At 41.4% G+C, this 15,184-nt stretch overlaps 1 protein-coding gene across 1 annotated transcript; it reads left to right on the top strand.

The window, feature by feature from the left end:
• Window positions 1–2,409: 2,409 nt before the first annotated feature.
• LOC310988496 (tumor necrosis factor receptor superfamily member 14) lies at window positions 2,410–15,184 on the top strand. Its single transcript, XM_083975133.1, has 5 exons — window positions 2,410–2,532; window positions 12,996–13,121; window positions 13,956–14,114; window positions 14,210–14,294; window positions 14,557–15,184. Exons 1-5 carry the CDS (start codon window positions 2,520–2,522, stop codon window positions 14,702–14,704), a joined length of 531 nt encoding a protein of 176 aa, XP_083831259.1. The 5' UTR covers window positions 2,410–2,519; the 3' UTR covers window positions 14,705–15,184.

The following is a 15,184-nucleotide window of genomic DNA, read 5'->3' as shown; positions in this document are numbered from 1 at the left end:
AATCATCTTTTTATTCTGCTGCCTGTACAGTTTTTATATTCTTAACTCTTATCTGTTATAAAAGTTGGCTGTGTTGACAAGATGTACAGTGGGTACGGAAAGTATTCAGACCCCTTTAAATTTTTCACTCTTTATTTCATTGCAGCCATTTGCTAAAATAAAAAAAGTTCATTTTATTTCTCATTAATGTACACTCAGCACCCCATCTTGACAGAAAAAAAACAGAAATGTAGAAATTTTTGCAAATGTATTAAAAAAGAAAAACTGAAATATCACATGGTCATAAGTAACCCTTTGCTGTGACACTCATATTTAACTCGCATGCTGTCCATTTCTTCTGATCCTCCTTGAGATGGTTCTACTCCTTCATTGGAGGTTACAAAAGAATTTCTGCAGCACTCAAGGTTCCTAAGAGCACAGTGGCCTCCATAATCCTTAAATGGAAGAAGTTTGGGACGACCAGAACTCTTCCTAGACCTGGCCGTCCAGCCAAACTGAGCTATCGTGGGAGAAGAGCCTTGGTGAGAGAGGTAAAGAAGAACCCAAAGATCACTGTGGCTGAGCTCCAGAGATGCAGTGGGGAGATGGGAGAAAGTTCCACAAAGTCAACTATCACTGCAGCCCTCCACCAGTCGGGGCTTTATGGCAGAGTGGCCCGACAGAAGCCTCTCCTCAGTGCAAGACATATGAAAGCCTGCATAGAGTTTGCTAAAAAAAACACATGAAGGACTCCCAGACTATGAGAAATGGGATTCTCTGGTCTGATGAGACGAAGATTGAACTTTTTGGCCTTAATGCTTAAAGCGGTATGTGTGGAGAAAACCAGGCACTGCTCATCACCTGCCCAGTACAATCCCAACAGTGAAGCATGGTGGTGGCAGCATCCTGCTATGGGGGTGTTTTTCAGCTGCAGGGACAGGACGACTGGTTGCAATTGAAGGAAAGATGAATGCGGCCAAGTACAGCGATATCCTGGAAGAAAACCCTCTTCCAGAGTGCTCAGGACCTCAGACTGGGCCGAAGGTTCACCTTCCAACAAGACAACTGACCCTAAGCACACAGCTAAAATAACAAAGGAGTGGCTTCGGAACAACTCTGTGACCATTCTTGACTGGCCCAGCCAGAGCCCTGACCTAAACCCAATTGAGCATCTCTGGAGAGACCTGAAAATGGTTGTCCACCAACATTCACCATCCAACCTGACGGAACTGGAGAGGATCTGCAAGGAAGAATGGCAGAGGATCCCCAAATCCAGGTGTGAAAAACTTGTTGCATCATTCCCAAGGAGACTCGTGGCTGTACTAGCTCAAAAGGGAGCTTCTACTCAATACTGAGCAAAGGGTCTGAATACTTATGACCATGTGATATTTCAGTTTTTCTTTTTTAATAAATTTGCAAAAAATTCTACATTTCTGTTTTTTACTGTCAAGATGGGGTGCTGAGTGTACATTAATGAGAAATAAAATGAACATTTTTGATTTTAGCAAATGGCTGCAATGAAACAGAATGAAAAATTTAAAGGGGTCTGAATACTTTCCGTACCCACTGTAAATTAAAATTAAATTTCTGGTTCAAATGTATTCATGTTTCATAAATGGTAATCTGAATTGTGGATAAATGTGTTTACTGTTGTGCTCATTATTTTCTATTTACTTTTCTACTTGTTTATTCTTTTATCAATGTTGTTTACTGCTGTGTGAAGGGACACATCAAAGTAAGAACTTTGTTGCAAGGTTTACATATTTTTACATATACTAAAACTGAAAATTTACAGTGAGCAAAAAATGAGTTCAAAATAAATTAGCGTATTAATACAATACAGTTAATCAATTACACAGACAGCCAGGTGTTATGAACTGTGTGAAATGAAAGCGACAGAATACAGTCTCCATCAATGTGGAGACTATTATCCGATGTTCATTAAAAAGGGCTATTTTTCCCCTTTTCCTTTACAAAAAAATACTTGTCCTGAGCAGAATGAATTGTGGGTCTATAAGAAGTCTAGCTAATAGCCTATTGTTTGATCATATTTAATTCTATGATGTGATGGTTGTATTTGTATTATTATTGGGCATCCCGTGGGCACCGACTTTTGAATAGACGTGGGACCCGTGGCCTATGCTGTTTTGTACGAGTGCTGTTAGGTGTAAAAAAAAAAAAAAGTCTCTTTTTTGTTATTGTTAGAGTTGACACGCCCATGGTGCAGCAGTGGTCTTTAGATTTCTTATGAGTTGTAACTTATGTTTGTTTTGTCTTCGAATGCCCACTATGGTAACATGCCAAAGTTGTTTGTCTTTGGTGAGCGTCTTTTGATCATGCCAGTTTTTTATGTCCTCTCTGACTGTGGAGACCCTAAGAGGCTTGGTTCTGGTTGAGAGCTGAAGCTAACTTTAGCAGCTTTCCGTGCAGTGTTTGATATTGTGTGTTTTCTGCAGGTTGTGTGTTTGTGTGTCCTCGCTCTGCCCGGACGATGCTGTCGAGACAAGGAGTATCTCACACGAGACGGAGAGTGCTGCCCGATGTGCCACGAAGGTAGGAGGGAGTCAAGTCTAAAACGAAAGTAACGTATTCATTTTGACGCAGTAGCCTAGCCTCCATGTTCAGTCAACTGACTGACCACAAAAACAATAAAAGTCTGTAACCTCATAAAATGCTTCGTGTAAATGACGTAAGCGTCTGAGACGCAGAGAGTTATTGTTGCCTGTGTCCTGTTCGTTGTAAATCCCGGTATTTGTTTACCGTATGTCTGGGCTGCTTCAGGTAGACCGTCGGAAATATGGAACTCATCATGACTAGCACAAACGACAACAGTCCTGTCACGCCTTCTTTTTTTTAGACACCATGAAATAAATGTTTTTTTTTCCCAGCTTTAATCCCGTATCCACACGTAAATTGTCAGAAATACAGTCGCCTATTTTGTCATCCTTTCAGACATTTGTGTCCAACTAAAATGTCCCTGAAATGTAGGGCCAGCCAAAAAAAAAAAAAAAAAACCCTAATAATTCCGTGACAAGACAGCAGCCGGAGTGCCTACGTCTTTGGAGTGTGAAGGTGATTTTCTGAAGTGGTGCAACTGTAAATCAACTTGATCGATTGCCTTACGTATCTTGTCAACATAGGCCTACCCTCTCTGCGCACAGGTGCAACCATGGATATCCCTGCATCCATCTAGTTAAAGGGACAGTATGTGAGATTTACCCCCATCTAGCGGTGCGGTTGCATGTCGGCACGTATTCTTGCTGTTGCGTTTACGTAAACTCGGGCAGAAGTCAGAAAAACAACACACGCTGCATGTATCAGGATAAACAAGCCTCTATGTAAACAAACGGTCCGCCAGCACGAGGCAAAACAATACAGGCGTGACAATATGTTGTCATGGTGATGTCGTATTGTTTACCTGACCCACGTTTTACCGGCTTTCTCTCGTCGAGTAAAATAACATCCAGTTGGTTTGCCGACGGCGTCACTCACGGCGTCATTCAGGTGTCTGACTGCACCTGAAGGCAACACCAGTGCCTCCGTCCTTCCTCACACTAGCTACACGGTGGTGACAGTTTTAACAGGCGCTGTCTGGAAAACTTTCTCCCCGAGCCGAGAAGCTCCGGCGGCCCGAGTTTGAGGTTACTTACAGCCACGGTGACACTGAACGTAAAACATGGCGATTCAACATGGCAGAGAAGGTTCGGTGAACCCCCCCTGTATGTTTGTAACGACTTGTAACATCTCATTCTAAGGTACGAGAAAGCGCTCGTTTGTATGCGGGCGCGATTCCACTTCAGTGAAATACGTATTTATGAAAGCGATATTTGATTTTTGTCAATAAAAAGCCAATAAAGTCCCATACTGTCCCTTTAAAGGTTATAGCTACAACTTTTTCATCAAAAGGATTAATTAAAAAAAAAAAACAATGCATCCACAGAATGTCTAGAGGGGTGCAGAATAAAAGTATTAATTTTACAGAATTAAAAAAAAAAGAAAAGGAAATATTGTTTAATAAATTTTGGCGGGTCCGAAATATAGCCTATTCATTAGATTCCCATGACGTCACTGTGTTTCTGCGCCGCCATATTTGTGTCCGAATCAGGGCAATCTGGGCACAGATCACAGCATGTCACGTTACCAGAACAAGTGGAGTAGTAGGAGGAAATCAGCAAGACACCGAAAATTGACGTTATTTGAAAGATGCCAGGATTATATTGTGCTGTTGACTGTGATAGCAGTCGCCAAAGATACCCCAGACTGCAGTTTTATTCCATCCCAAAGGCGGAATAAATAGTTGACTGCAGGCAGTCTATCAGTGGCAGCATGCATGGGCTGTGACAAGTCTCACAAAAAGAGGGGATTCACTTTTTTTTAATAACATGGATATATTGAATTCTGTATTGTGATTACTTTCTTATTAATTACTCACTGATTCTGCATTTAGGGTATTTTATTTCTGTATAACAGACCGTTGCTAAGTAAAACGGGCCGTTGCTAGGGACGCCGCTCTGATCAGCGGAGCAGGGCAGAAGAACTATCAAGGATTTTTACCTTGTGTTTCATTTTTACCAGCTTCAGACTAATTGTGATGTTAGAGAAATGACTTGTAGCTTGTTAGAGGGAGAGTGGAGGCTCTCTGCCTCCCTCACCGCTGCTGGAAACCAAACCTGCGATCAGAGCGGACGGGCCAGCGCAGTGTCACAGCTGTGACCAGCTGTGTCTGTGCCACCGCGAGTCCGTGACACAAACGTGTCCCGTAACGGCGTAACCGTCATCTCTTATGACAGACAGGACTACATCAATGCGCACATCGTAACATTTACATGATAATTCATCAATCTACTGATTGATTATCAAAAGCTCGTTGAAAACAACTACACACGAGTCGACCGAGAGGAGGGTGAGGAGCAAACAGCGGAGAAGTGACCGGACTAAGGACTTTGATCAACATTGCGTCTCAAATTAATTAATTAATTCATAAACTGTGTAATAAGTGGGATCATATAGAGTTTGTCTGTTGTTATAGAGATATAAACCCAGACAGGATGTATGAAACCCTGTCATTTTGTAAAGAAACTGTCATTTCCACCCTGCGGTTTGCATGCTGTCATATGAGGAGACCTGTCAAATCGGACACAAATATGGCGGCGGTCCCTTCGACGTGACGTCACTGCAACCCATGAATAAATATTTACATTCTGGTTACATTGGCAACGTCGGCATGGAATGATCTCTGTGGCAACAGCATTAGAACGTAGATGTCATGTGTAACTGCTGTAACTGGCAACCAGTAAAACGGAAGGTTGGAGCGAGAGCAGATAGCGAGAGAGTTCTACACCTACTGGCCAGAAGGAATTAAACTTGTAGCTATCACCTTTAAAGCTATTTTACGAATGCGGCCGCCGCCTCCCAAGTTTGCGTGGTTTATCTTCCTGAACAAACCAAGGCCCCGTCCACACGAATACATTTTTTTCGAATCCGGAAAAATACTTTATCGGCCTCGCGTCCACACGGAAACGGCGTTTAAGGGGGAAAAACGCCGCCCCAGCCTAGCCGTCTGGACAGCCAAAACGGCTATGCACTCTATCTGTAACCTGAGACACACCGCTACAGCACCTACACAGTCTATGGACGTAACGTAAGAACAACAGCCGACTACCGTCGGGTCGCTCAGATGCTGTGAATCGCGCCTGTTTAATCATCACTGATTGTCATATTTACTCGGACACGACCCCCTGTCAACATTTAATCCCATGTTTGAGTTTGAATACAGCGGGGGGACTTCTTCTATTGAATTTCAGCGGGGACTTCCCGTCTTCTTCTCTGTCTTAAAGGGACAACGAGGAGTTTTGGAAAGCGAAGTGTGTTCACATTTACCATGAGCCTCCGCGCGCACGGTGAAATTCTTGGACCGGCGCAAGACATCCGTCTTGCCCAGAATGTTCTCATTCATCAACAATGAAAGTCAGAGGTTCGAAGACGATCAGATACCGTCGTAGTTCCGACCAATCTTTACACGATCAGGATTTTTGGGGCCGATCACCCATTAATGCAGTGTTTTTCATGGGGTCGCCTGGAATTCAAATGGGGTCGCCTGAAATGTCGAATTAAAAAAAAAAAAGACTGAAATTTAGGGAAAAAAACAAATCATTATTATTCTTATGATTAAAAACACCACAGATAATCTTAAACAACTGTATTCTATACTTTCACTTTCTTGAATATAAATCGAGTTCAAATAAAATGCAGCATTTCAAAATATCTGAGCTGGAGCATCTTGATTCACGTGCAGTCGCGGGGTCGCCAGAAATTTGTGATGTCAAAATGAGGTCATGAGCCAAAAAAGGTTGGGAACCACTGGATTAGTGAGTTAAAATAAACCGCTAACCGACACGATCCGATCATGTGAGGTAGTAATATGTCTATTTAAATAACTTGTTTATTTAGTGTCCTATCAACAAAAGTAGGCTATGTAATGAAGAACATTTTACAACAGTTTCAGATAAACAAAACAGGTATCACGGTATAGTGCACTGTCTCAGTGCTGCCAGTGTCTTGGGCCAGACGTAAGGGTGCCCCCCTGGGCAGTGTTTAGGTCGGCACAGTTCGCCAGAGTGGGGTGCATTTGGGGGGGGGGGGGGGGGGGGGGGGGGGGTGTTACTTTAGGAGCACAATGAAAAATGTTTAAGTAGCACATTATTTAACCCTGTAATAATGCTGAGGGTCCAATGTGACCCAATTTTACATTTGAGAACAGTAAAATCACCAAACATTTTCCTTTTGACTTTAAGCTGACTTCTGTTGTGACCCAGAATGGGTCATACATGGAAATATTTCAACTTTTTTTTTTTTGACACAAGCAGTAACTTGTTCTAGGTACATTATGACCAACACAATATTTGGTGAATTGGTCTTTCCTGCCACTACACTATTAAACTCTGATATGAACTATATCTTATTACCTACTTAAATCACAGTAGTAGATACTGATTTGTTGAACTCATCCTGATGTAAACATTAAAACTCAATATACAGTCACACAAGCAGCTCCATGTTGTCCCTGTGTGATGTTCAGGGACAGATCAGGACAGTCGGTGGACAGACAGAGAGGGGACATATTCTGTTCATTTCTGCTTCTTGACATGGTACCTTGATGTCTAAGGGTCCGTCCACACGAACGCGGGTATTTTTGAAACCGTGTGTTTCTCTACACGGTTTGGCCTTTCGTCCACACGTAACCGCAGTTGTGGCTCCTAAAACCGGAGTTTTTTGTAACAGGAGTCCAGGGTGAACTTTTTCTAAAACTCCGGTTTCAGCTTCATGTGTGGACAGGAAAACCGCACATTTTTCATAAATCCCCGCCCCCCCAGTGACTGTTGCTAGCACGTCAAGCTTCTGGACGCTGACCCATGGATCATCATGCGCTGACCGCTCAGACGCTGAGTGGACATCAATAATCACTAAACATGCGGACACTAATGCTAAATCGCGTGGTCACCATATGTAAACATAATGTTGATATGGAGAAAACAGGCTTTTATTAAATTGTAAATTGCGGTCACTTCCCCACTGCTTTGCATCCTCCCGTCCTGTACATTTGTTTTCAATGAAGCCTTTCAGAATCAATCAGTGGATCGATGGATTATCGTTACAATGTGTGTATTTTCGTATCTGTCATAAACAAGAGATTACGGGCGGGGTGTGTTAGTAGCACGGACTCGTCTCGCGGTGCCGGTCAGTTTGAGCTGTTTGAGCCTCCACTCTCTCTGTACAAGTTACAGCTGCTTTCCTGTTAGGAGTGATATCACCACCTACTGCTTTGGAATGCACATGACATTGTTTGAGACGGAATTATTTTTTATCACACCGGTGGTGTGGACGCAAAAAATTTTTTTAACCGGGGTCCATAAAAGTTCGGTTTCAAAAATACCCATGTTCGTGTGGACAGGGCCTAAAAGTAATGTTAGTGACATGCTTTGGTCAGAAAAACCAAAAGATTGAGCACAGCTGGGTTCTCTACACACCAGTTTCACAGCCCTGCTCTAAACGGTCGGTTTAGAACCTTCGCTCTGGTAGCTGAGGTAACCATGGTAACCATGGGAGCGAGGGCTTGAATATTCACATCACCCGGCTTGTGATGTAATAAGCCGGGTGAAATTAAAACGGCTTGTTAAGAGACACGTTTTCTGACTATGGCAGTTTACAAAATGTTGACGTAGTTGTCAAAACTGACGTTTAAGGGGTGAGGAGGCACTCTGGATACGCAAATACACATACTAAAACAATGAAAAAGTGAGTTTTGCATAATATGTCCCCTTTAAGGTTGAAGTTTATATTAATTAAGGGTGCACTGTGAGACTGTGACCCGACCGCATGCCAACTTTAGGAGCTTTTTGGCGCGCACTGTCTGTGGACGTTTGAGATGTCATAGTCCAGTGTAAGGTGTCACGTTTAAAACAGGTTGATGTGAAGATTTCCCACCGAGCAGTCTATTGTGACACAGAGTCCGATTGAGCTTTGGTTTCTATCTACCACCGTTATCGTTTTATTGACCAGTCATATCATTGATCGGATCGGTTAATTGAGACATTACGGCCGATCACACAAATTGCAAAAGATGTGAAATATCGGCCGATCCAATATAGCCAATCAGATCGGTGGAAAGTCTAATGTGAAGTAGCCTATACTTTCTTCTACTCTAACCCTGCATAGGCTTCCTCTAGACCAGGGGTTCCCAACCTTTTCCAACTCGGGCCCACTTGAAAATTTCAAATGTTCGCAGCCCACCTCTGACCCAATAAACAATACAGAGGGGGCGGTGCGTGGCGCAGTGGTTATGTAGAGGCTACAGTCCTCAACGCAGGCGTCCCCGGTTCGAGTCCCGCGTCGGGCAGACCTTTCCTTCATGTCATTCCCCCTCTCTCTGCCTCCCACTGTGCTATCAAATAAAGGCAAAAAAGCCAAAAAAAATATACTTAAAAAAGAAAAAACAATACAGAGGCCAAATAATGCGTTCTCAGACCACTCTTTTTAATTTTGATGAGAAATCTGGAACATTCAGGACTGAACTGATACACAGGGAAAATACAGGAAGCTCCACAGTGCAGGTAGCATTTGTTTAAGTATAATGTTTAACTTACAGGAACTACAGCACAATTTTATGTTTTCTCTCATTAAGTATGAGTGGACAGACAACACACAATAACTTAAGACCTGACAACACTGTGTGAATGGGCAGGTTTGCCACACAATAGGCCCTATTGTGTGCTGCTGTAACTGCATTGCAGAAATACATACTGTCAATGGGTTGTAATCTCCCAGTCAACTGGTCGATTTATACGTTCTGGCTCGACCAAACTTCTGATTTGTCGATTTTTTGCCGTGTTAATTTCATCAGAAGGATTATTCACAAAATTGCCCAGGAGACCCGGCCTTTATTGGGGGCAGGCTTTTATTTGAGGGAGCCTTTTTTTTTCTAAATCCCTCCTCATCGTTCAGTAGCTCATCTTCATATTCTTCACGGGCTAATCATTTCGTCCTCAACTGGATATCTGCGTCTGAAGCCTCCATCCACCAATGATGACACTTTTATCAATCACAAAAACTATCTCTATTAATGTCCAGATAATTCATGATGCTGCCCTCTTCCAGCTGAATGTGGTAATGTCAGTAAAGTCCCTCTTCTTATTAGTCTTAGATTACGATTTTTTTCAGCCGCCAGATTTATCAACACAGCGTCAGTTTTACGCAGAAATCGGCAACGTACAGAGCACATTTGACAACGTCACACGTGGTGTACACTAATATTTACACCATCTGCACCAGAAACTTTGATAAATGAGGGCCCTGGTGAGGAGGATACAGCAGGTGAGTTTTTAGAAAAACTCATTTTCTTCTGTCAGTATAATTTTATGGGTAAACCTGCCTAAAGTAAGATGTTATTGTTGACAGTCACATTACCTGTTAAGATTCAGAATGACTTGTTTTTACAGTTTTTTCATGTTCAGTCCTTGCTATGGTTAATGAGATTACTATTACATCTAACATGGCTCCTTCTTTTGTTTGTTTCCACATTTTAGGTCCCTCCTTCAGTCATGATGATGAACCACCTGCCTTCAGAAAAGCCAGGAAAAAGAGTCTGAAGAGAAAGTAGAATACTGATAAGATGTGGAAATGTTACAGTTGTTTATTTCAAAGTTTTCTCTTATTTTTTCCTGAATCTTTTGCACATCTGTACATAGTTTTTTATCATATATAAATTTAGTTTTATATTTTGTTGTTCCACCCTTACGGTTATCTCTCATTACTTAATAGTAATTTATTTACTATTGTCTGTTACATTTACATTGTCGATTGCAGCTATTTATTTAAGAATATACTGTTTATCTTGATTTATTTGGTTTCTGTAGTTAGGTAGACCTACATTATCATTTCTTTAAACAAGCAACTATAGTGCTGAACTTGTTTACAGTAAATCCATTGTCTCGTAGTTTGTCTTGTTATTTTTCATTTACCACTTTTACTTTATTTACTGTCATTTTATCATCAGATCACTTTGCTGTCTTTTCAAATTGAAAAAACATAGAAAGATGGAAAGTTTGCCAGACCACGATGTTGACATTGTTATGATTTAAACAACACAGCAAGTATTCATCTCAACACAGCATGACATCAATTATTAGACTGACAGTAGGTGTGCAAATGATAACTAATAGTAGTGGAGCCAACGCAGTCAGTGCCTTCGCTGAGAGCCCCATAAAGGCCTGGGCCGGCTCTGCTCTCAAGTGCAGGATGAGTCATCAAACATCGGAAATCGTTTTACAGGAAGAGAAAATAAATGGTCTTCTATGTAAAAATACTCAGATACTAACTTTCCTGCATGAATTTAGCAAATATCAACAGATAAATTAACAAAGTTAATATTAAAGCTGGGAAAATCCTTTTTTTTTCATGGGGTCCTTAACTTTTAATTAATGCTCATCAAATTTCTCCAACTCCAACACACAGAAGCAGTTCACAGCACAGTAGGCTAATGGCAAAGAAGTGTTAGTTATTTCAACGTTGAATTTTGGTCAGAAACGTCTCCACCCTAACCCACACCGGAAAACAATTTCAACGCGATTGTTCCGGGTTGTAAAACGATGATCACGTAAACGGCAAACGATCAAGACGTGTGATTTTCACTATCGTCTTCAAATTCACACCTACATCTTGAAATCACACATTTGTTCGCCTCTTACCTCATTATGGGTCCGTGTTGCATGCAAACCCACTGCTGAGCATCGTCTGGTGCATTGTCGTCATTATCACGTGTCGAGGTGTAATTTCCTGAAAGAGTATTGCAACCAGCTAAGTTGAACACACCCATGTATACTTCAGTAAAGTTACCTAACTGAGTCATATAAGCAGTCTTTATCCCATTTCTTCTCTGCCCTTGTCAGCTGGTTCTCAATATTACATTGTGTTTTGTTTTTTGGGTTGTTTTATTTTTAACAAATGTGTTTATTGATATTTCAAGCTGTATACTTAGAATTTTTCTACATTTTTTTTGTTCCATATTGTTTTGTTTTTGAATTAAATCAGAAATGTTTTTGTAGACATTATTGGAGAGTTTACAGAACGTTCACAGAGCTCTGTCTGTAAAAACAAGTGGGCCAATCTAACATCTTCTTGCTGGACATGTTCAGCAGTTTTAGTTTCTAGGTGATGAAAGAAGATGAAACTTTCTCACAATTGATTTTTTTTAAAAGTATTTTTGGGGGGCTTTTAGCCTTTAATTGATAGCACAGTTGAGAGAGACGGGAAATGGGGAGACAGAGAGAGGGGGAATGACATGCAGCAAAGGGCCACCGGGGGATTCGAACCAAGGCCGGCTGCAGCAAGAACTAAAGCCTGCTCAACCCATGTGAGCCTTATGGCGCCCTCCACACTTGATATTTTAACAAGCTTTCAAAGCAAAATACAGTGCAGTGTTTAACGGGTGGTTACAACCCTGTTGGCTTTTGATGTTTTACAAAAATCAGGGTGTAGTTGAGGTCACAGTTCAGATGTCCGAGTCAACATTGTGATTCCTCACTGTAAACTGTAAATATTCAAATAATCCAATACCTCACTAAAAGAAAACATTAAAAATTGAAAACATATCTCACATCAGATTTATCTTGTGTCATGTTTATAATATTTTACATAAAGTAACCCACATAGTACTTTTTCTGGATAACAGTGTACTAATTTATTTGTACAAAAACATAATGGAGCAACATGGATCTGGATAGTGAAGGAAGTATTACAGCTATATGTACACTTTATTTTTTTTTTATGCCTCTTCTCTCCTCTGCCTCTCCAGGATACATGGTGCCTTTTCTCCCTGTCTCCCCCTGCTGTTCTGGCTCTGACATCTCCTCCTCCTCCTCCTCCTCATCCTCATCCTCCTCCTCCTCCTCCTCCTCATCCTCTGGCTCAGGGGAAACCACCATAGCCCCACTGGAGCTCTCAGACTCTGCAGATGAAATGAGGAGGGTAGGATCAATGGATGTCCTCCCCACTCAGCACTTTATCTGCAGGGGTTACAGCACCAGGAGACTGTGGTTGCTTCCCTTGTGTCAGTCCTCACTCCAGATAATAGATAAACTGACACAGCACAACAAATAACAACAGGCACCTAGTCTTTACAACATAACACAACTAAGTTTAAAAGTGTCACTTATATAAATGAAAATTTCATGCTACACCACCGTATGCTGCACTACTTAGTTTGTACAATTTTTTACCACTGAACTGAAACTCAAGTTTAGCCTTACCACTAAAATACCACTTCCTGCTTCCATGCTGTGCAACATCGCAACAACAAGAGAAGAGGCCAACCCCCTCCTTGACTTGTGTCAGACATTCAAAATCTTCATTAATCCCTAGCACAAAATGCCACAGGAAACCCTGAGTTCAGCCATAAGTTAGTTGGCCGACCCACTGATCCTGATGTGATATTAACATGAATGTTGTGTTGTCTTTGACAGGCACAGTGGTCCGAAGAGACTGTACACCACTTTTGGGCACAGGCTGCAGCCGCTGTGACAGTGGGACTTTTATGAATCGACCCAGTGGCTTGAATAAGTGTTTCCCCTGCAGCATATGTGTCCCAGGTACAGTCAGATTCCAACAGACTCACATATGTAACTAATTAAAAGTATGTTCTGTTTATAGAGGCTATATCAATTGCTGACTAAATCATTTTCACAGAATGGTCCTTAAGTGACCCCCAAGTTTTCTATAAGTAGATTCAGTAGAATATATCATAAATGTGTTTTTAGAACCAAGCAAAACAAAGACTTAATTCATAATAAAAAAGGCATTAAAAGTTCAATACAATATGAGACCTTTAAACCTAAATCTAAAGAAACCATTGACATCATGAATACAACAGATAAGTGTTGAGTTTTACTAGTAATGTAGGCGGTCAGAGTTTGATGACATCCAGACAATGTTCATGTGTGTCTGATAATCTTAAAGTGACTACATCTGCAGTGTGTGACATATTCTCATCCCAGCTCACCACAGTGGAAGTAGTAAACCCTTTTGGTTTTGGTTTCATTTTAATGTTTAAGTAGCCCTTGTTCTTACAGTAAAGCATTTGACTTTGACTTTAATAAACAATTCCCCATTGAATAATAATAATAATGCATTTTCCTTTGGGGATTAATTAAGTAATTCTTATTCTTATTATTCTTATTACCAGAATCCCTCTGTGTAAACACAACCAAAACACTCATTTATGCCTCTGTCAGGTGAACTCATCAACACTAAACTGAGGACAGACAGACACAGGGTAAACCTGAACTGAAGTCACTTGTAACTTGCACAGTAATGTAATGTTATCTGTATTGTTGAGACAGTGATTCCTTGTTTCCAGAACAAATGTCTCCCAAGGTAAGTTAGTAACATTGACCTAATGCTGATGATGTTTATTGTTTCTGCAGCTCATGGTCTCTTTGCCCAGCAGAGCTGCACAGCAACAGCCGACACCGTTTGTGAGGTTTTAAGTGGGCATTACTGCAGAAGTCTGGCCAACAACACAGGATGCAGTATGGCAGAGAAACACTCAGGTTGTGCACCTGGTCAGAGGGTAAAGGAACCTGGTAAGAAAACCTGAATGCTGCTCTGATGCATGATATACTTTGACTGCATGTTGAATTTTTGAGTAACAGACCTCTGTTTTGTATATTTCTCTAAGGAACCAGTAGGACTGATACAGTGTGTGAAGACTGTCGGCCAGGTTACTTTTCACAGGATGGTGCTACCTGCCTGGCATGGACAGTGTAGGTCATTATTTGACCCATAAACACAATATCACATAGTATCAACATATCAGTTTAGATATCTCTACTACTGTAAACTAGTTAGTTTTGTTAGTCCTCAGTCTCATCTGTTTGAAAGTGTGAGCTGATAAGCTTTCTTGAGTTAGAAATTGACATTATCTCATAATACAATACAATGTCTTTTTCCTCAAATATTGCTTTTTTCTAAAAATGAATACAGCCACCACAGCTAAAGCAGTCTTTCATTTCTCTTGTCCAACAGTTGCTCCGACTCCGAAGTGAAGGTCAAAGAAGGAAGCCGGAGTGAGGATGTTGTCTGCAATGGTGCAGCGAGAAATCATTCCTTTTTGTTTATAGTTCTTATGTTTTATTTGTCAGAAACACTTGTTCAGTTCATGAGAGTATGGTGATTTCTTTGTAACGCTACTTCATTTTTCAGTCTGTCAGTACATCAGCAGCACTTAAACTTAGAGCAGCTAACATAGCATAGGTACACATACTGTAGGTATACCATGTGCTGACAGAATATAAAAACACTAAATGAACTGTCTTTAATCGGGAGAAGTGTAGCAAATATTAACATCTTCCCTCAACCTCTGCTTCACAAGGCCACAGGGCTGAAGCCTGTAGGGGGCGGGGCCAGAAGGATGTGATGTCAACATGCTGCATGTGCTGGCCGCAGGTTCCTGGAGGGATTCATCAGTTTACAAGCAAGTGGGCAACACATACATTGGAGTGAATGAGTTTTCTGGGCGCTTTTGCAATACCCATATCCTGCCACTCAGGGCGCAAGACCCTTACCACGTGAGTCAATGGTGGTGTCGTTACTCTCTTTTCCAGTGCTCTAACTACACCAAAAAAAAGGTTCCTGGAGGGATAGCTTGGAAGTT

Source organism: Trachurus trachurus (assembly GCF_905171665.1).
Source record: "Trachurus trachurus genome assembly, chromosome: 7".
Lineage (NCBI taxonomy): Eukaryota > Metazoa > Chordata > Actinopteri > Carangiformes > Carangidae > Trachurus > Trachurus trachurus.
Note: the sequence above shows the minus strand (reverse complement) of the source record. Positions and strands in the feature narration are given on the sequence as shown.

What these genes read in the sequence shown, in the direction of transcription:
- LOC310988496 (XM_083975133.1), top strand. An exon ending in CTGCAGCATATGTGTCCCAG is followed by an intron (nt 13,122 to 13,955) that starts GTACAGTCAGAT and finishes TTGTTTCTGCAG; the next exon opens with CTCATGGTCTCTTTGCCCAG. An exon ending in TCAGAGGGTAAAGGAACCTG is followed by an intron (nt 14,115 to 14,209) that starts GTAAGAAAACCT and finishes TATTTCTCTAAG; the next exon opens with GAACCAGTAGGACTGATACA.